The sequence below is a fragment of the Trachurus japonicus genome, chromosome 10 (assembly GCF_045865225.1).
Source record: "Trachurus japonicus isolate A0001 chromosome 10, Traja_1.0".
NCBI classification, from domain to species: domain Eukaryota; kingdom Metazoa; phylum Chordata; class Actinopteri; order Carangiformes; family Carangidae; genus Trachurus; species Trachurus japonicus.
Genome location: NC_140916.1, coordinates 16,696,518 through 16,718,021, shown reverse-complemented (window position 1 = coordinate 16,718,021; position 21,504 = coordinate 16,696,518). Strand labels below are relative to the sequence as shown.

The window sequence follows — 21,504 nt, the reverse complement described above, 5'->3', positions numbered from 1 at the left end:
TTGCTTTATTTTTGTCACAGTGATTCAACATGTGTTTAAGCTGAGTAGAGAACATCAGAGCAAATTTCCTAGCAAGCGTTAAACTAAACTGACCACAGACTCTGGATTAAATGGTGACGTGTGCGCTAAAGCCAGAATTAAAACAGTTTTTAGCAGCTTTACTGCTATGGCTGTGGGTTGCCACGAAATGGCAATAGCGATGCTAATTTCTGTTGGCCCGTCTATGGGGTTTTACATTATACGTTAGCATTAGGGTTAGCGTGGTGAATGTGCAGGTCACAACTTGTCCACCAGAGCGTTTTGGAGTTGTTGGATTGTGTATTTGATGAGTTTGATGAGGGAAACCAAGAAATTCCATTAGCCTCCGTAGCGTTACTCTGAGCAGCCTGCCGCTCCGCCGTTCTAAAAATAGCTTACACCGACAATTAAAGGTAACAAACCTACTGCTATGACTGTAGCGATTATGGCAAAAGGTTGAACTATCCCTTTAAAACTCGTCTTGCTCCTGCAGCTAATTCATCGCCATGGATTAATGATTCTATTCGATACTTCAGACGGAAATGTCGTAGGGTTGAAACACCAGTGGAAGTCCACACAGCTCCAGGTACACCGTCTCCACCTCAAAAACCTCCTATCTGAATACAATATCATGGTCAAGGAAGCCGGGGCTTTATCTATCTCAAACCTCATCTCCTCCACCAGACGCAACCCAAAAGTCCTTTCTGACACAATAAACAATATTGTTAGTCCCGTTCCCACTGTCTGCCCGATTTTCTCTAACGAGTATCCTCCATTTGGTCCAGCATCACAGCCATCATACCCCCCACTCTCCTCTTAACTGCCCTACCCAGCAGCCAATCCTGACTCATTTTGACCCCATCTCCTTGCAGGAACTAGTCAAAATTGTTAACTCCACTAAGTCCTCCACTTCCCAACTAGACATTCTTCCTACTCCCATGCTGAAAGATGTCATTATTACAGTGGGCCCTTATCTTCTCTCAATCAGTAACTTATCCCTGGAAATTGGCATCGTTCCCACTTACTTTACTGTAAACAGGCCATTGTTCAGCCCCTTCTCAAGAAACCCAACCTTGACCCATCAATCCCGAACAACTACAGGCCAATTTCCAAGGTATCTTTCTGCTCTAAACTTCTGGAAAAAGTAGTTGCTAGTCAGCTAAATAATGTGTTGAGTAATCACAACATAGCTGATAAATTTCAATCTGGATTTCGTAAGAGCCACTCCACCGAAACCGCCCTCCTCAGAGTTATGTAATGATATTATGATGTCCTCCGATGCTGGCAGGTACTCTGTTCTGCTACTTTTAGATCTCAGCGCAGCCTTTGATATTGTCGACCATAATAATATCCTTGTTAACAGACTTAGGGATTGTGTGGGTATCTCTGGCCAAGCACTTGACTGGTTCATTTCATACCTCTCAGGTAGAAGCTTTTCTGTGCTTTTAAACCTGAATCTGCTCCTTTATCCTGGTGGGTCCCTCAGGCTTCGGTCCTTTTCGCCCTCTACTTGCTCCCACTGGGCAAGATCATCAGTAGTTACAGTACATCCTACCACTGTTATGCTAACTGTCATGTGTTCACACTCACCTGTGTGTGCTGACTCACTGCCAGAGAGAAACACAAAACACACAACTACAACACAGAGCAGACAGGAACCAAAACAGTCTGAATAATCAACAACATGCACTTAATGTGACCAGGTTTAAGTTTAACTCACACATCTATCCTATTTTATTCTTTTTCTGCATGCGCGTTGAGTGTCATGTATGTGTTGACCACTGCTGCACAGATAATTGCCCCTTTGGGGATAATAAAGACTGTTTGAACTTTGAACTTGAACTTTGAACAATCTGAGACGTTTCATTTGATCCAATCCCCCCCCCCCCGTGGCTCGGCTCTGTCCTGACTCTGTGGGCGGACACGGCCCCCCTCTCCCCCATGCCTGCCCATGCCAGCATAAAAAAAAAGTAGACAAACATTCAGCAACCAAGCTACAGTTCTTGGATCAGCCCTACTCTCTCCTCTGATCGCCGCCTGCCACGGTAAGAAACTCCCTAAGGTCGACAGATGGGTGGCTACATTTGTTTATTTGTTTATTTTAATTGGATCCCCATTAGCGGCTGCACAGCAGCCACTAATCTTCCTGGGGTCCACTGTAAAATCACATAAAATGTGAAGAAAAGTTAAGATAGAAATACAAATAATAATTAAAGCCGCAAGCGGCGATGATCGGCCCTCGCTCGACCCATGCGACCGCGGGGGCCTGAGGCGTGCGGGGGCCGTGGCGCGAAGCGAGAATGGCGAAAAAGCGCTGCGGGAGCGGAAAAACGCAACGTGCGGTTCGTCCACTAGGTGGCGCTACGAAGCCAGAAGCGGGTAGCGGCGTTCAGGAGCTGACCGGGATCAAGCCCCTGACGTTTGATGTGAATCGGACAATGTAAATGTAAAACAGGTCACTTCCTGTTACCACCAGGGGGCGCATTTGTATGAATCCAGATGTGGGTAGGTGTGATCAGGGGCTGACCAGGATCACACATGTCAGGTTTGAAGTTAATCGGACAATGTAAATGTAAAACAGGTCACTTCCTGTTACCACCAGGGGGCGCATTTGTATGAACCCAGATGTGGGTAGGTGTGTTTAGGGGCAGTGGCTCATCAAATATGTAAAATTTGAAGTCGATCGGACAAGTTAAGTGTAAACCAGGTCACTTCCTGTTACCACCGGGGGGCGCATTGAGTAAAGTGGGCGTGCCATTCAGCGGAACGTTCAGGGTGGAGCCATCATCATCTTCAGCAAGTTTGAAGCTGATAGGATGAAGTATGTGGGCGTTAGAGCTGTTAGAAGGTGAAATGGCGAGGAAACATGAAGTCGCCAAAAATTGGCAAGGCCGCAGAAGCCACGCCCTTTGACGTAGAGACCTATGGAGCACAAGGTTGGATCAGCATGGCATCTCGATAACCTGTAGGCAATTTGAAGTAGATCGGGCGAAATTAGTGGGAGGAGTTAAAGATTTTAATGTAAAAAATGGTCACTTCCTGTTACCACCGGGGGGCGCTTTTAGTAAAGTGAGATATTGATATATCGGGCGAATCAGTGACTCACCCCCATAATTTCCTTCAAGTTTGAAGTTGATAGGATAAAGCATGTGGGCGTGACAGCCAACCGAATGTTGGTGGCGTTCGAGCCTATGTTTGGCGCCCATTGGAAGCCACGCCCTTTGACGTATTGACCTACGGAGCACAAGCTGTACTCAGCTAGGTCTGAAGATGTTGTCTATCAAATTTGGAGCGTGTCGTGCGAACCGTTTCGGACGAGTTAATTTGGCGCCAAAAACGACCAATTCAAAATGGCCGACTTCCTGTTGACATTTCACCATGACATTAAGAGGCTTTTTTGTATATCTGGGTATGGTACATATGTGTACCGAATTTTGTAGGTCTACGCCAAAGTAAGCAAAATTGTCTATGGGACTTTTCAAAATTTGTAGGGGGCGCTATTTCGCCATGTCGCGTCGGACATGTGCGACCACCACATATATCGAATTTCGGATCAGGCCGGACGTCCGGGCAAAAGTTCACGCATTTTCGAAGTCGGGAAAGGGGCCAAATTGGGGCATTTAGGTGACGGAATAATAAGAATAATTAAAGCCGCAAGCGGCGATGATCGGCCCTCGCTCGACCCATGCGACCGCGGGGGCCTGAGGCGTGCGGGGGCCGTGGCGCGAAGCGAGAATGGCGAAAAAGCGCTGCGGGAGCGGAAAAACGCAACGTGCGGTTCGTCCACTAGATGGCGCTACGAAGCCAGAAGCGGGTAGCGGCGTTCAGGAGCTGACCGGGATCAAGCCCCTGACGTTTGATGTGAATCGGACAATGTAAATGTAAAACAGGTCACTTCCTGTTACCACCAGGGGGCGCATTTGTATGAATCCAGATGTGGGTAGGTGTGATCAGGGGCTGACCAGGATCACACATGTCAGGTTTGAAGTTAATCGGACAATGTAAATGTAAAACAGGTCACTTCCTGTTACCACCAGGGGGCGCATTTGTATGAACACAGATGTGGGTAGGTGTGTTTAGGGGCAGTGGCTCATCAAATATGAAAAATTTGAAGTCGATCGGACAAGTTAAGTGTAAACCAGGTCACTTCCTGTTACCACCGGGGGGCGCATTGAGTAAAGTGGGCGTGCCATTCAGTGGAACGTTCAGGGTGGAGCCATCATCATCTTCAGCAAGTTTGAAGCTGATAGGATGAAGTATGTGGGCGTTAGAGCTGTTAGAAGGTGAAATGGCGAGGAAACATGAAGTCGCCAAAAATTGGCAAGGCCGCATAAGCCACGCCCTTTGACCTAGAGACCTATGGAGCACAAGGTTGGATCAGCATGGCATCTCGATAACCTGTAGGCAATTTGAAGTAGATCGGGCGAAATTAGTGGGAGGAGTTAAAGATTTTAATGTAAAAAATGGTCACTTCCTGTTACCACCGGGGGGCGCTTTGAGTAAAGTGAGATATTGATATATCGGGCGAATCAGTGACTCACCCCCATAATTTCCTTCAAGTTTGAAGTTGATAGGATAAAGCATGTGGGCGTGACAGCCAACCGAATGTTGGTGGCGATCGGGCCTATGTTTGGCGCCCATTGGAAGCCACGCCCTTTGACGTATCGACCTACGGAGCACATGCTGTACTCAGCTAGGTCTGAAGATGTTGTCTATCAAATTTGGAGCGTGTCGGGCGAACCGTTTCGGACGAGTTAATTTGGCGCCAAAAACGACCAATTCAAAATGGCCGACTTCCTGTTGACATTTCACCATGACATTAAGAGGCTTTTTTGTATATCTGGGTATGGTACATATGTGTACCGAATTTTGTTGGTCTACGCCAAAGTAAGCGAAATTGTCTATGGGACTTTTTAAAATTTGTAGGGGGCGCTATTTCGCCATTTCGCGTCGGACATGCGCGAGCAGCACAAAATATCGAATTTCGGAAGAAGCCGGACGTCCGGCAAAAAGTTCACGCATTTTCGAGTTGGGGAAAGGGGCGAAATTGGGGTTTGAAGGCGGAGAAGAATAATAATAATAATAATAATAATAAACAGCGCGATTTCAATAGCCCCTCGGGCGAGTGCTACTCGCCGCTCGGGCCTAATAATAAACAGCGCGATTTCAATAGGCCTTCGCCGGGCGAGTGCTACTCGCCGCTCGGGCCTAATAATAGAAAAAAGCTTACATTAATGATAATAACAACCATTGCAGCAATAATCAGAGATATAATAACAATAAAGTGAAATCAGGTAAGAATAAAATGAAACAGAAATAATAATCAAATTCATCAACTTGAAGAAAAAAAAATAGAATAAAACAGTAACACCAATCTTAATCATCAACATCTGTGAGTATGTATGTGTATGTATTTATGTGTACGCTTATGCCCATTCGTGTGTCTTTCACATGTGCCCTTTCTACCTCTGGGCTGTTAGGTGACATTTCAATAGCCTCTTAAAGCCTAGTTTTGTTTTTTCTTTAGTAATGTGTTCTGGCAGTGCATTCCATGATGACATTGCTCGATACAACACTGTACTTTGCATAGCCTCTTTTTTAGCTTTAGGCAGTTGGTAACAACCTCTTGTGGCATGTCTGGTTTGATAAGCATGTGTGTCAGAGCTTAATGTTAGTTGATTATATAAGCATATGGGATATTTTGACAATCTAATTTTCCTTAAAAAGACAAGGAGTGACACTGTCAGCCTCTCCGTGACTTTTGTCCAGGAGAGCTTGACATGCATCTCATTTACATTAGACCTTGATGTACATTTGAGGGCAAGCCGAGCTGCTCTGTTTTGAGCCAGCTGCAGTTTTCCCAGGTCCCTCATATTTGCACCAGACCATATCACTGAGCAGTAGTCTAGGTGTGACAAGACTAGTGTCTCAATTACTTTTTTGGTCAATTGTGGTGTTAAATACACTGAGCATCTTCTTATGATTGATATGTTCTCCCCCATCTTAGCAACCACTGCATCTGTATGTCTTGTCCATGACAGATTGCTTGTCAAGATGACACCCAAGAGCTTTGTTTCTTTGACCTGCTCAACATTTGCATTATTTAACATCACATTTAACTGGGGTTTAATACTCAGTGAATGATTTGTGCCAAAAATAATGCTTTTTGTTTTTTGTATATTTAAAACTAATCTGTTGCTAGTTACCCATCTTAGTACTGCAATCAATTCTTTATTTAAGATTTCACTGATTTCTCTTACTGTAGGCGCATGTGCATATAATGTTGTGTCATCAGAAAATATGGACACTTTTGCTTTTTCCAGCACCAGAGGAAAGTCATTAGTAAATATTGAGTAGAGTAAAGGACCTAATGAACTTCCTTGTGGAATTCCAGACTCAACATTTCTAATCTCTGAAAAGCTACCATTAAAAAATACTCTTTGGGTTCTATTGCGTAGATAGCTCTCCATCCATGCAATCGTTGTTGGAGTGAAACCATACCACCTGAGTTTATTAATTAGCAGTCTGTGGTCAATTACATTGAAGGCTGCACTGTAGTCCAATAGTACTGCTCCCACCATATTTTTCCTGTCCATCTCTCTCAACCAATCTTCTGCCATTTGAGTAAGTGCTGTGGCTGTTGAGTGGCCCTCTCTGTAAGCATGTTGGTATTCACTTTAAAATAGTCTTGTATTTGGTTGAAAACATTTTTTTCTAGAATTTTGTTAAAAACTTGTGTCAAACTTATTGGTCGGCTATTAGAGCCAGTGAAGGCATTCTTGGTGTTCTTTGGGAGCGGTATCACCCTAGCTTCTTTCCATATTAATGGGCAGGTATTACATTCAAAACTTAAGTTAAAAATGTGACATATTGGAGCAGCAATTTGGGCAGCTACATTCTTTAAGAGTTTGCCGTCAATATTGTCACTACCAGGTGGCTTATCATTATTAATGGACAACAATAGTTTTTCCACCTCTGCAATATTAACTTTACATAATTCAAAAGTACATTTTTTGTTCTTCATTATTTTATCTCTAATGTGTGCATAAGATACATCACAATTGGATTTTGGCATTTCCTGTCTGAGTTTTTCAACTTTACCTATGAAATAATCATTAAAATAATTCGCTGTTTCTAATGGTTTGGTTATGAGTGCCCCTTCCGACTCTATATAAGATGGTGTTGGGGTATTGTTTCTGCCCATAATGTTGTTCAAGGTTCCCCATAACTTTTTCCCATCATGCTTTATACTGTTTATTCTCGCTGCATAATATAATCTCTTCTTTTTCCTATTCGGTTTAGTCACCTCGTTTCTTATTTTACAGTACAACTGCCGCTCCGAAAGATCACCAGATTTTATTGCTGCCTTCTTTATTCAGTCTCTATCAGCCATACATTTCTTTAACTCCTTGTCGATCCATGGTGCATTAACAGTTCTTACAGTTACCTTCTTAAGAGGGGCGTGTTTATCCATTACTGGAGTTATTAATTTCATAAAAACCTCAAGAGCACAGTTTGGATCACTCTCTCTCAAAACATCAGACCAGCTTATATTTTTAACATCCTCCACATATGAATCACAACAAAATAATTTGAATGATCTTTTGAATACTATTTTTGGTCCAGCCTTTGGTACTTTGGCTTTCCTACAGATTGCTATGACATTATGGTCACTAAAGCCTATCGGTACAGATACTGCTTTTGAACATTGTTCTCCTGCGTTAGTATAGATGTGATCTATTAATGTGGATGATGTTACACCATTACTGTTAGTGACTACTCTGGTTGGTTGTTTTATCACCCGCTCCAAATTGCAAGCACTTGTTACTGACAATAGTTTCTTTTTCAGTGCACAATCTGATGAAAGAAAGTTGATGTTCATATCTCCCAATAGATATATTTCTTTGTTCTCATCACATGCTTTGTCAATCATTTCACACATATTGTTTACATAGAGACAGTCAGAGCCTGGTGGCCTATAACAGCATCCCACTAACAGAGGTTTTAAATGGGGTAGATGGACTTGCAGCCACACTGTTTCTACATTACTTGACATTAAATCTTCTCTATACTTCACACGAATGTGGCTTTGCACATAGAATGCAACTCCTCCCCCATAAATATTTCTGTCTCTCCTATAGGCTATATACGGTATCCTTGTATTAACAGTTGACCATCATCAAATGAGTCATCTAAGTGGGTTTCTGACATTGCCAGTATATTAATATTATTTGATGTTAGCATATAGCATAACATCCTGAACCTTATATCTGAGGCTACAAATAATGTCCGTTACATTGCTAAATGATAAAATGTTGATGTATCAAACTGATTAGTCTTTGATAGAATCAGATTTGCTCCTAAACAAATGTCAAAGCCCAAAAAAAGAAGGTTGATCAAAAAATGTGATCTTTTCTAAAGTGTTTCAACTGAGCTTTGTTTAAGACACTGGGAAATTCCCATTTAGAAATGTAATGTTTGACATACATCCCTATATCAAGAGCGATGTTGTCCTATGTCACCTATGATCATACAACTTCACCTTTTGCCGAACGCCAAAAAAAACGTAGCCTGTTTTGCCAGTTTTGCTCTTCCGTTGGAATTTTATGTTTACGTTTCCATGGTTTCAGTAGTCGCGGTAAATGCATGGTTTTTTTTTTTTCTTTTCAATGAAAATCTGTAAAACGCATTGGATCATCAAACCAGCTTTTAACAGTGGATATCACACAAATTGACATCCGTGTTAAAAGCCAGCGTTAATAGATCCATGCGTTTACCGCAATATGACAACGACTGAAAACCATGGAAACGTAACCGTACACAGCAAAATCTGTAGTGTTGTTTTTTCAGTGTTAATAATTTTGAGTTGGTGGGTGTTGATTTTGGTGTTGTTTTAACACTTGCAGTGATAAAAAAGCTCTGCGAGCTTTGTCAATTAAGCGAGTTAATTGTTTACACCTGTGACTGAGTTACGTTCACTCCTGGCGGAGTTGATCACAACATCCGGTTTGGACGTGCGCAGCGCGCCTTTTTCACTCGACGCCGGTTGGAGAAAGGAGAAGACGGAAAAGAAAAAACTTGTGTGGGTTGTGTGGATTATGGCTTAAAGAAGGTAAGCACCGAATATATTTACGTCTACAGGATGGTAATCGATGTATGAAGTTGTGATAATAACATATCATGGGGTGTAAAGCAACTGAATTGTCATTGAAACTGGTTGAGCCAGGCCATTAAGTAAATTAACGTGTGCTGGCAACGAGTGACAAAGTTATCCAGTGGTAACTAATATCCGGCCAAATATCAAGTGCTAAGCTAAAATAAATGTTTTTAAATGTGTTAAGGTGACTTGAGGTCGATTAACTAACGTTAAGGTGAGTGTTTTATCAAACGTAAAACTGCGCAACAATGTGGGGGAGGGGGGGTGGCGGCGGCGGCGTGGTGGTTTTGTTTAATCAGGCCGACATCACTCACTCGGCTATCGCTCAACACAAACACACAACCAAGTTACACATTGTTATTCGTGTTCACACTCACTGAAAATATACCGTTTGAGTCAGGCAAGCCAAGGCAAGGCACATGCACCAGGCAGATGAGATGAGATTTAGGGCTCTTTGAAGGGAGTCGGATTTAAGGGCTCTGTTCTTTTCCAAGAGCCCTCTATTTATTGTTTAAGCTATATAGTCAATGTAAAGATGATGAGATGTGGCGATTCTAAACTAAATCAGTAAAGTAAAGAATTGAGTCAGAGCGGACATCTTGACAAATGCCCTGCTCCATTTTGGATGTTAAAACATTTTACACTTCACAAGAGACAATGTTTGTTTTGCTTGAGTAGGCTACTGTTTGTTGCATCAATTTCCCACAGGGACTACGCTCATCTCAGTCTCAAAAATTAAAACCTGATAAAGTCTGTTTAACAGTCACATTTCTCCACTTATTCTACAAGGTGCAGTCTAGACGTGGCAATGTTGCTCAAGGTGAAGTACCAGAATACCAAGAAGTACATCCGATTACTGTCAGGGTTCACGTTTTTGGATTTCATTGCTCAAGGTGAGTGGCCATCTTAAAGTTACCTTCATAACAAATAAACACAAGGATTTATGAATTTAGGATGGCTATTTTGGTTTTCAATTTGGGTATCAATTTTAGATCTGTTTTCATGGTTATCTTACAGTCAAATACAAGTTTGGGCTTCCTGATGCTACCGAACTTGATGCTTTTGATGAAACCAACACAGTAGTCGAGGAAGACATCTTTTCTGAACTGATAGAGGCCAGTCCGGATTTATGCCTGACAGTACGTGACAGAATTCCTGATGCAGGTAGGTACATTTCTCTGTTATCCATGAATCAATAATGCTTTATAATCTAACTGTATTCTTTTCTTCATCTCATATTTTAGTAGTTTTTTTTTGTAACTTGATTCTGATCACATGAAATCTATTAACCCTTACTACCCAGCTCAGACACCGGAGCAAGACATCATTCTTGAGATACAGATTGATCCTGGTCCAAGTCCAACAACACAAGATGGAATTTCAGAGGAAGGTATACAGTATAAAATCAGTTGTAATCAATGTTCAAGCTTTTTCTGCTTCACAAATATCAGTTGAGATGTCATGTATCTGCCTTGACTACTACAACAAAGTAGATTATCAAAAATTATATTTAATAGAAAGATCTGTATCTAATTGCAAAAAACAGCTTTGTTTGACCAGTGTCTGGGAAACCACCAAATGCTAGATTTCAGGCATGTCACAGTTATGTTATTTCTTTTAGACTTTTCTCCTTTAGATCATTCCACATCCCTCACAGATACCAACACATCACTTTCTTCAAGTGACAATGACCACTCCAGTCGAATAGAACATGGGACTCCCATAGGCAGACGTACATCCAGCCAAGTCATACCCAGGCCAACCAGAGAGGTTTCTGAGTCAGAGGCTGCAAAAGAGGTACTGAAGGGCAGCAGATGTAATTTACATTGTTGATCATCAAGTGTCATACTAAATCAGTTTCTCATCAGAGTATTTGTGACATTTAGAATGATTAGGTTTTGCTAATAGCTCTGTACTTAGATAAGAAACAAGATTGCTTCATCACAAATCATATTGTGCTTGCATAATCAGCTAAACAATTGGTTTAGTTTTTTTTTTTTTTGCTGAAATTGCTGATCCATTTTTGTGTAAGAAACCCTCCTGATCCAGTGGTTTTAACTTTTACTCTTAATCTTGTGGTATATTGTTAAAATGATGTTATCCTGAAAGACTGATTTGTACACTGAAAACTTTGTTTTCTCTCACATGAATAGATGGTAAAAAATGCCTTGCTTTGCAAACCTGGGGGTGAGGATGTCATCGAAGAGTACAAGGCAGAAAAGTCACTCACTCACCGCACCCGGAGACAGCTTGTCAACATATTGGCTAGCCATATGACTGAGAGCCATGGGTGAGTGCAAGTGAATTGTTAGATTGTAAAAATTATATTAAGAAAGATTATAATGGATTTTCAAAATACATTGCATTGAATTAACATAGCAAGTAGGTGACTGATTTGGAATGTTGTTTCTAAAGGAGGATGCCTTCCCGTAAACATAAGGAGAAGTATGCCCTGGGAATTATAACGCTCTTCCCTTTACTAAAGGATCCCTTTTCCCCAAAGGGCTATGTAAGTTGTGTGTTGTATGTGTTGTGTGTATGTAAAAAAAGAGATTACTTCCAGAAAACACACCGGTTTTACGGACAGTGGTTTTGGGATTTTAATTCAAATGATTGCTGATGACAGTTTATCAAAATAGTGTTGACATTCTTAACTTCTGGTGTTTGTAAAAAATGATTGACACCACCTAAGTCTTAAAAAAAAAAAGTTTAAACTTGAGTTACACTTTCAACTATTGCTACAAAGTTCCACTCTGCTCTGTCTTGCAATCGGAATGAGTTCAGTCAATAGGACACATGAATTAGAAAATGTCAAACCTATTTTAAAGTGATTATCCTTTTATTAATACTGTACTACTTTTCTTTTTGTAAAATCAATAAATGATGAGGCTTTTGTAATGATTTATAAATATCTTAACAGGAGCACTTCTATGATGCGGAGAAAGGCACTGGATATTTAGCATGGCGCCTTAAGACTATGTCCAGGAATACAGTAAAAAGACCAGCCAAGACAGCTACAGTGGCTCAAGCACAAGGACCAAAGCGCAGAAGACTGGCAGCCACTTTGCCTGAGCAACTTGATGGAGATGCCAGCAGGGAAGCCATATCATTTCTCATTCACTCTCAGGATGAAGCAAGTGTGTTTCAGAAGATGAAGATGACCTTTCAATATCGCCAAGACCTAGTGCATGACCCACAGAGAACCACAGATGTCTTTAAAACATTTCCACGTTTTTTAGATGTTAAAGGGCTGGTGAGTTGTCCATTTAATTTATTTACACTTATGGTTTTTTGCTTGAATGTAAGTACAATACTCTAACCTTTTTGAATTTTGTGTATTTATATGCTTATATGATCAACAGCTGAATCAAGACTTCCTTCTGCTGTTTGGAGCTGAAACAGCCTCCAAGATGCTTGAGAAGTGGGACACAACTTTCAGGCCCAAGGTTATCAATGAGGCCAGACACCTGACTCAGTCAGTTGAGGTGTGCCGACTTCTAAAAGCTGCTGAGAAACTGACAGAGAACGATGACACCAGTAAGCTAATTGACATGATTTGATTTTTATTTTATTAATATTTGTGCATTCTAACTTGATACTAATGTTTTGTTTCACCTAATTTACCTCCTGATAGCCTGGGACAGTGACATGGCTTCTCTGCTGCTCCTTCTCCATCTCCTACCACCCACAGCTGGACGGAAAAGGACCAAGATAAGCCCCAGTGATGCAGTGGACAAAATGTTGCACTTTCACAAGGTACGCATGTCTTTTTTTTTTTTTAATCCAGTTGCTGGTATTTCATATGCATTAACTCGATTTGAAATGACTTGGAAAGGCACAGTCAAACAAAAGGACTAGACTGAATGTCTTCACATTGACACTGACACACACACTTCGTCATGGCTTGTTACTGTAATAACTCAACTTTTCTGGTGTACAGATCCAAGTGAGCAGTTGAAAACTTTACAGTGTAAGGTGTTGATGTTATCTTTCTGTTTTCAGTCATGCTGCAGCTTGGATGAACACCTTCGGGGAAGAGATGGCAGACAACCATACATCCTTGCTGTTGGTCGAACCAGGAACAGGATTGACACTTTCTACATTGTTGTGGACAAACAGCTCATCCCCTGCCAAGCCACTAGCTCGTTGGGTGCGTTTGATGAACTGTTTAAATCCCACTACGTGTTCAACCTGTCATACGATGAGTGCCTGGGCCAGCTCTTCACCTTCGTGCAAACAACAGTCTACAATATTGATGTAGCAACAACAAATGAGTCTCCCAGAGTTCGTGAGTTTCGTGCTAAAGTCTTCAACTGAAGCACTGAAATGTTTAAGTGTTTCATTTGTCAGGCTGTGCATGATCCCTGCCAGTCCTTGATCTCTCATCTAAGACTTGATCATAGTTTTTATCCTAGCACCAGGTTCAAGTTAGTTTGTGCACAAGATCGTTGTAGGCGCCAGTTTTCAACATATTCAGGTTTCAAAAAACATTTAATTAGTTCTCATGAGAAGGATTATAGTCAAAGTGGAGATGCAGCAATGCCAGAGTCATTTCAAACTAATTTCCACATGCTCCAAGATAACTCAGAAGTTGCTGGAACAAGTGGCATGCAAAACCCAGAGTCTGAGTGTGTTGAGGACAATGGATCAGGTCAAAGAAACAAAGAGAACACAGAAAATATTTGTGCTTCAATTATTGCGAAACTACAAGGAAGTGGCATAGCAAATAGTGTTGTTTCATCAGTTGTTGGTGATTTGGAAGAACTTGCTAGTGGACTGCACTCTCAGGTTAAGCAGCAAGTACTGTCTGCTGTGTCTAGAGATAATCCTGTAAGAGTTACATTGGAAAAAGATCTGGAGACTTTTGAAAACCCATTTATTAACTTCAATACTGAAAGTAAAAGATTTAATTATTTCAACAAGAAATGGGGTGTTGTGGAGCCAGTCGAAAAATTTCTAGGAATTCGATTTGATACAAGGCGAAATAAACAAACAGGTACATATGATCAAGTCCCAGTGAACGATACATTCGTTTACATACCGATTTTGGAAACGATAAAATTCATGTGTCGAAATGCTGATATTTGTAAACTGCTTGGGGAAACTTGTATATCAAGACCTGACAGATACGAAGACTTTTGTGATGGAAGTTATTCTAAGACACATCCGTTGTTCTCTAAGCACCAAAATTCTTTACAAATTCAGTTGTTCTATGATGACTTTGAGACCGCTAACCCACTGGGTTCCAAACGTGGTGTTCACAAAATAGGTGCTCTGTATTTTGTGCTCAGAAATCTGCCACCAAAGTTCAACTCTGCCTTGATGAATATTCATTTGGTTGCATTGTTTCACACTGAAGATTTGAAAAAATATGGCTTTAATCCTATTCTAGAGCCACTGATTAATGACATCAAAACACTTGAGAGTTGTGGCCTTGATTTGCCATTTTCTGCTGAAAAAGTCCATGGCACCATATGTCAGATAACTGGGGACAACTTGGGTATGCACGCAATTCTGGGATTTACAGAGTCTTTCAGTGGACGATATTTTTGTCGTTTATGTTTGATAGAAAAAGATGATGCCCAGATTATTTACAATGAGGATGACCCCAAGATAATCTTGCGTGGAAAGGAACTTTTTGAAATGCACTGCAATGAGTTGCAGTCAGACCCACAGAAGTTATCTGTGTTTGGTTTAAAAAAGAACTCGAGTCTTAACAGCCTACAGTTCTTTCATGTCAGTCATAATTTTTCTTTGGACATTATGCATGACATCCTTGAAGGCGTGGCTCAGTTTGAGCTGAAGTTACTGTTGGAATATCTCTCAGAAAATGTTTTGTCGAAACCTGACCTGTTGTCTAGAATTTATGCCTTTGACTATGGGTATGTGGAGCGCAAAAATCGACCTACAAGGATTAACTTGGACAGTATTGGCAATAATATAGGGCTCAATTCCATTCAGACCCTTTGTCTTGTAAGAAACATTCCTCTGCTTTTTGGTGACATTGTACCAGAAGGAAACCAAAACTGGTTTTTGCTGCTGCTTTTACTGCAGATAATAAACATTATATTTTCTCCATCTGTTACACTTGGCATGACTGTACTTCTCAAGCATTTGATAATGGAACACCATGAGTTGTTCAAAGCACTGTATCCTGATAGAAACCTGATCCCGAAACATCACTTTATGATACACTATCCATCTTGTATCCGAAAAATTGGACCACTTATACATATGTGGAGCATGAGATTTGAGGCTAAACACAGGATTTTCAAAAATACTCTTAAAAACTTCAAAAACATCACAAAATCTCTTGCAAAAAAACATCAAATGTCTATTGCATGTCATTGGGAGACATCACATTCAAAATGTATTGAGTATGGACCAATGAAATCTATTAATGTGGACAATGAGGACTATGGAGATGTGTTGGCTCGAGCTTTGCATGTTGAGTCTGTATCGCAAGACATCCATGCAACTAACTGGGTTACAATCAGTGGGACAGAGTACAGGGCAGGACTAATAATTTGCAGTGAGATTGAACATGACATGCCTGTGTTTTGCAGAATAGAAAAAATTATTGTTGTTGACAGTGTTATCTGCTTCCTTGTAAACAAACTTGTGGTTGACCATTTCAATGAACATTTTCATGCTTACAAAGTATTTGAAAGTAATGACAAAGATGTTGTTAAAGCAGATAGTCTTGTGATTTATAAGCCCTTTGACTTACAAAGTGCTTATGGTGGAGATGAGAGCCAATATATTGTGCCATTATTTTCTTTGTAAATGTTTAACTTGTGCCTGATCTTATTGTGCTGATCTTATTGTGCTAATTCATGTGGTGCTGGGAAGTTATTTATTTTTTTGAATAAAAAAAAGACATGTATGTATGTTTGAATGATGTTATTACTTGATCACTGTTGCTGGTCACACATTTAAACTTATGTAACTTTCTGTAGCCTAGCAGGTGACTACATTTCAGATTTGGTGACTTGTATGTTAGGCCAGTAAATGTATCGTAAAACAAAACGATGAATGTTAAACACACTAGAGAAAGGAAATAACATGCTTTTAGGGTTAAAAATATACTTTAATAAAATAACACTGTACATGTTAAAATTAACACTCATAGTGAAAGGAAATAACACAATTTTAGGGTTAAAAATACACTTTAATGTGTCAAAAAATAACACTGTATGTTAAAAATTAACACTCACAGTGAAAGGAAATAACACAATTTTAGTGTTAAAACCACACTTTAATGTGTCATAAAATAACACTGTGTATGTTAAATATTAACACTCAGAGTGAAAGGGAATAACACCATTTTGAGTTAAAAGTGCACTTATGTGGTGTCATAAAACAACACCAAGGGTGTCAAATTTTAACACTATTAAAGAGTTAAAATATTAACACTTTCCAAAGTGTAATTTTAACTCAAAATCCGTGAGAACTATATAAACTCAGAAAAAGTGTTAAAATTAACACTGTGGGAGTTGAATTAACACTCCCGATTTTGCTGTGTACAATTCCACCAAACCGGCAAAACCGGCATCCGGGTTTGCCCATGACAAAAAAAAATTCACATGGGCCTACTGAAACAAAAGACAGTAGGCCTATGCTTATGTTTTTTTTCTAATAAATCACCACATTTCATTTGACCTACTTTTACATCTGGCAAATTGACAGGTTTAGAAATTGATATGTATAATTTAAGCATATTAAATTAACATAGATATTTATATGTCTGTGTACGAGGTTTTATAGGCCTACTGATTTCACAAGCAGGCCTGTAAGTGGACTTTACTCTTACCGACATGTAAAAGCCAATGACAACAAATAACATCAAGTGGTTCCATTGCCAACTATGAGGATTGATGTTTGGAAAATATCTGTTCCACTCAAGACTTTATAAAGGAACCAAACTTTATTATACCATCAAATCTTTGCCCCTTTGTAGTATTTGATGTTGATTTGTTCCACAGGTGCATATTCGGTCAGAGAGTCAAATCAGGTCAGAACAGGAAACAGCTCAAACTACGGTGAGTAACTCCCATCGACCACAGCAAACTGAAGAGCACTAGACGAACGCTAACACTAACGCTAATGGCAATGCTAAGGCAGAGACGTTCTAATATTGTATTATTATTATTATTGTATTCTGCCTAGAAGGACTTTGGCTAAGGCTTGTGACCGTGCAGTCTAAGTATCTTACCCAATTGACAGATAATATACTTAGACTGCACGGTTACATCCTCATCCTCGAGATATTGTCAAGTCAAGGGTACCGGAATGTTCCGGTACGTACTGTCGCTGTTGCTAGTAAGTTGCCGTCTGTTACACCCATAGACTGTACAAAGAAGGTTACATCCCGCCTTTCCGAAAATAGACTTCCATTCTTCGTAATAGCGGGGGTTTTCCTTTTCCCCGCTATTCCGAAAAGGCCATTGGGGAAAACCCTCCATTCCGAAACCCCCCCACTCCGAACACCGCGTAAGTGAGCCGCTGAAACGGAGGCTGCGCATTGATCCTTTTTTCCTTTTTGGGCATAATTATTCATGTGCATAATTAACTGCAAAACATGCAAATACTTAAAGTGATAGTTCACTCAAAATTCAAATTGCACTTATTATCTACTCACCCTCATGTCGACTAAGGGCTGGGAGAAGTTTCAGAGTTATCCGTGGCTTCTCTGAGTTACAGGGGGTCTCGGCGTAGCAGTACATGTCCATATAACGGTTGCAAATGGATACCACTTTTCTTCGTAACAAAAAGACACACCAAAAAACATCCATATACCTCCATGCTGTTTGTATGTAATGTCCGTCAGAGAAGCCACGGATAACTCTGAAACTTCTCCCAGCCCTTAGTCGACATGAGGGTGAGTAGATAATGAGTGCAATTTGAATTTTGGATGAACTATCCCTTTAATATTAATGACATATTAATATAATGATGCTCATTTTGCTTCTAGCCTCTACCTGGTCTTTTTACTAAACTTAACCAACTCCTTTCTTCATTGCCTAAACCCAACCAAAGCATCTCCCCGGTCTGCTGCCAGCAGCCCGTGTGGGCTCAAGCCGGGTTCAGCCGTGCTCGAGCGGAGCGGGGGAGAGGAAAAAAAGTGTATTTCTTTTACTCTGTGGGAGATCTAGCTAGCAAGTGGGACAGATCTGCTCAGCCCAGTCCCTGAGCAGCGCAAGTTTCACAAACAAGCCACAATGCAGAGAACAACGTCACCCGGTCCAGCACCATGGACAGCTGCAGGGGGGTTTCGGAATAGAGAGCTGTCCCCATTGCGGTCGCAATTGCCGGTACCAGCAGTGACGTTGTCATCATCCAAAGCTCTCTGGAGGGGCTGGGGGGGCTGGCTGGCAGGCCTGCGGCCCAGCACACAGTCGTGTGTGGGTAAGGGGAGAGGGAGACTGGGCTTGAGCTCCGTCTCAGGAGCTCTGGAGATTTTTTAAAATTTATTTAGACTATTGTAAATAAAATAAGTAATTACATTTCAGAATTCTGAGAAAAATGTCAGAACTCACTTTTTTTTCTCACAGTGTCCCTAATCCTCTTCCGTAAGTAGATGATGAGAAAATTGACAATGAAAAAGAGAGAAAACATGATAAAACCATAAGCAGAGAAAGAGAAAAAGATAAGTAAAGGTCAAAGGATTTCAATCACAAAAGCAAAATATCTTCAGGGTCTTGATAAAAATGCTGCAATATTTCAAGTCTGAATCAAAATTATCTGTTAAATGTATTTACTTTTTGCATGTAATCTTCTGGTACAGGCTATTACAATGTTTGCAGCAACAGTAATCATTGGAGCAGCAGTGGGATGGCTGCATGGACCAGTCGGAGCAGTGGCACTACTAGCTATCATGTGGAGTCTACTACGCTGGATGCGTGAAGTTAGTACACGGCTGCAAAAACAGTAAACATTTTAAGTACATAGCCTAAGCAAATAGATTTTTATTATTATTTATATTATTTTCCTAGCCGGCTTCTCCTGGTGATTTGATTGAAATCTTCCGTAAGTCAGTGATTCCTTATCAGCACTGGGCTGTGTATGTTGGAGATGGATACGTTGTTCATTTGGTGACAAGTGAGTCATTTCTCTACCTTTACCTCTTTTCTTTTCTTTGACATCATATTCTAACTCATTTATCTGTCTTTCTCACATCCCCAGACATGCCCTTCATTAAAGGCAAAATAAAGAAAGAAAAACTCAAAGATGTAGCGGGCAAAGACAAATGGCGAGTAAATAATAACCACAAAGGACTCACCCCTCGACCAGCGCAGAAAATTGTAAAAGATGCTCTTTCTACGGTGGGTCAGGACATGGGGTACAACCTCATCTGGTCGAACTGTGAGCACTTTGCCAAGTGGCTACGATATGGAGAAGGTAACTCCGCTCAGGTAGGTGGACTCACAATTAGGAATCTGTCTGAGGAGTTTTAGGAAAAATATGTTTGGTTAGGCTCAGGAAACATCATGACTTTGACAAAATAATGTATTTTTATGTAAGTCAAAGGATGTTGAGTGTGTGTGTGTTTGTTTGTGGTGCAGGTGGAAAAGGCTGCGGAAAGAGGAGTAGCAGGAGCATTAAGATCAATAGTAGGAGGCATCTTAGGGGGAGTTATTGGATCACTAGCTGGACCACCCGGGGCAATCGTAGGAGCTGCCACTGGAGCCACTGGAGCGGCTCTCTTGAACAACTGAGTGTCCCCTTCATTTTCAACTGCTATGATGATTATACAGTCTATGGTTCCATACACTTCAACTTTCCCTGCCAACAAGTTAATGTCACAAACTCTAACATTTTTTCTTTCTGTGGTAAACTCCATGGTGCCAAATGTAGACCACCTTTAATGGTAAATAAATTATTTTATTCAAACATATTCATACCTCTTTCATTTCAGTGATTCTTCTATGTTCAAGTGCGTCTACAAGGATTTATGTCACTATCAGGAGCATTTAGATGTGACAGGATTGTCTTGTTTTGAGGTCTTTTCAATTCATTTATCACCATTTGAAGATGCAACAAAGTTAAGACATAATAAAGAGTGATTGTAACATTATTATATGTAAGGGTGATATTGTTGAGTTTGATGTTGGAGTTGCACATAGAGAAGTGATACTGTGTATACTGTATGGAGGAATGGAGCCACTGCTCCCTGTGCAGCAGATGAGAGTGTCACACGCTCAGTCCTGAGCCCTCACACACTGCAGGTGGTTTGTGAGGTATAGTCCAGGATCCAGTATGTGAGATGATGGTCGGTCCTGTGTGTTCGAGTGTGTCTCTCTGTGTTGTGTTGAAAGCATCGGTCAAAAACAGCTGTTTATGTTAGGTTGAGACATCTCAGGTCAACCTCTGAAAGAGCAACACAAATGTCTAAAAGGATAAAGTGACTGGTGGTGATATTTTATAATAACCAAAGTGAAATCTTCTGTGTTAAATCATAATAAGATTGTTAAAGTCTTGAAATCATTGTATTAAAACAATTTGCTTTATAAATTTGTTTGTCTAAAATAATATTTCAAGCAAATGTAAATTACATAAGTAAAGCCTACTGTAGGCTATATTAAACTGAGGAATGTCAGTGTTTTTTTGAACATATTTGACCTTTTATGCTGTAAGAGATGTGTGGGGCCGGTATTGAAACTTTCTCGTTTTTTATTCCTATTTAAAACATTTTTTTTTTTTTACATTTTCTCATTCATTTTCATATGTATACGTAGATGAACTTGAACCATGACCAATGAAGATATGAAGTTATTCTTGAGCCACTTTGCTGGCTGCTGTGCTTCACAACACTTTGTTTAACCTGTGAACATCATACCTGAGGTCAAATGCATTTCTATCTGATTTTAATTATTGTCAATTAAGTGAGGACGATCCAACACATATAGTCTTCTAATGTAAAGACAAAACATAGGTTTTATTTCTACACTAGCTCCTCTGACAATGGTTGATTATGTCAGCTGACTTATCTACACAGCATTTTATAACACTAGTAAATCACTGCATCCAGAAGGAGATCTTGGGTCTCACTGCAAGGTTTGATAGAGTCCAGTATTTTGAATCTAAAAATCAAACCCAGAAATGAAACTGAACTGTACATTTATGTATTTAACATTTTCCTTTTACCATAAGTAAGGCATCTTTGAGTATATTGACAAGTGAAGTGAGAAATGTAACTCCTATGTACAGTGCAAAAAGAAAGTTCAGACACCACCTTCATTTTCCACATTTTGTAATGCCTTGTGCTAAAATAAAACAAAAATGATAATTAATAAAGTCAGTAGTATTGAGTGTTCATGTGGCCAAAA

General features: G+C 40.3%; 2 protein-coding genes across 4 annotated transcripts in view; both read left to right on the top strand.

Moving 5' to 3' along the window:
* The first annotated feature begins 1,993 nt into the window (after window positions 1–1,993).
* LOC146979668 (phospholipase A and acyltransferase 3-like) overlaps window positions 1,994–21,504 on the top strand; it is a 22,353-nt gene continuing 2,842 nt past the window's right edge. The window contains exons 1-4 of one of the 2 annotated variants that reach the window (XR_015036907.1): window positions 2,002–2,063; window positions 17,161–17,217; window positions 18,963–19,082; window positions 19,171–19,276. The gene's annotated coding sequence lies outside the window, so the exon portion shown is untranslated. Of the gene's footprint in view, window positions 2,064–17,160; window positions 17,218–18,962; window positions 19,083–19,170; window positions 19,277–21,504 lie in introns of those variants that run through there. The other variant, XM_085789648.1, reaches the window with a different exon arrangement.
* On the top strand, window positions 9,900–16,053 carry LOC146979669 (uncharacterized). Of its 2 annotated transcripts, XM_085788714.1 has the most exons (11): window positions 9,900–10,068; window positions 10,193–10,339; window positions 10,479–10,565; window positions 10,797–10,972; window positions 11,329–11,465; window positions 11,591–11,684; window positions 12,096–12,428; window positions 12,538–12,712; window positions 12,810–12,931; window positions 13,178–13,467; window positions 15,642–16,053. In XM_085788714.1, exons 1-11 carry the CDS (start codon window positions 9,984–9,986, stop codon window positions 15,655–15,657), a joined length of 1,662 nt encoding a protein of 553 aa, XP_085644840.1. In that variant the 5' UTR covers window positions 9,900–9,983; the 3' UTR covers window positions 15,658–16,053. The 2 variants fall into 2 exon arrangements, with proteins under 2 accessions (XP_085644840.1, XP_085644841.1); XM_085788715.1 differs by lacking the exon at window positions 10,479–10,565.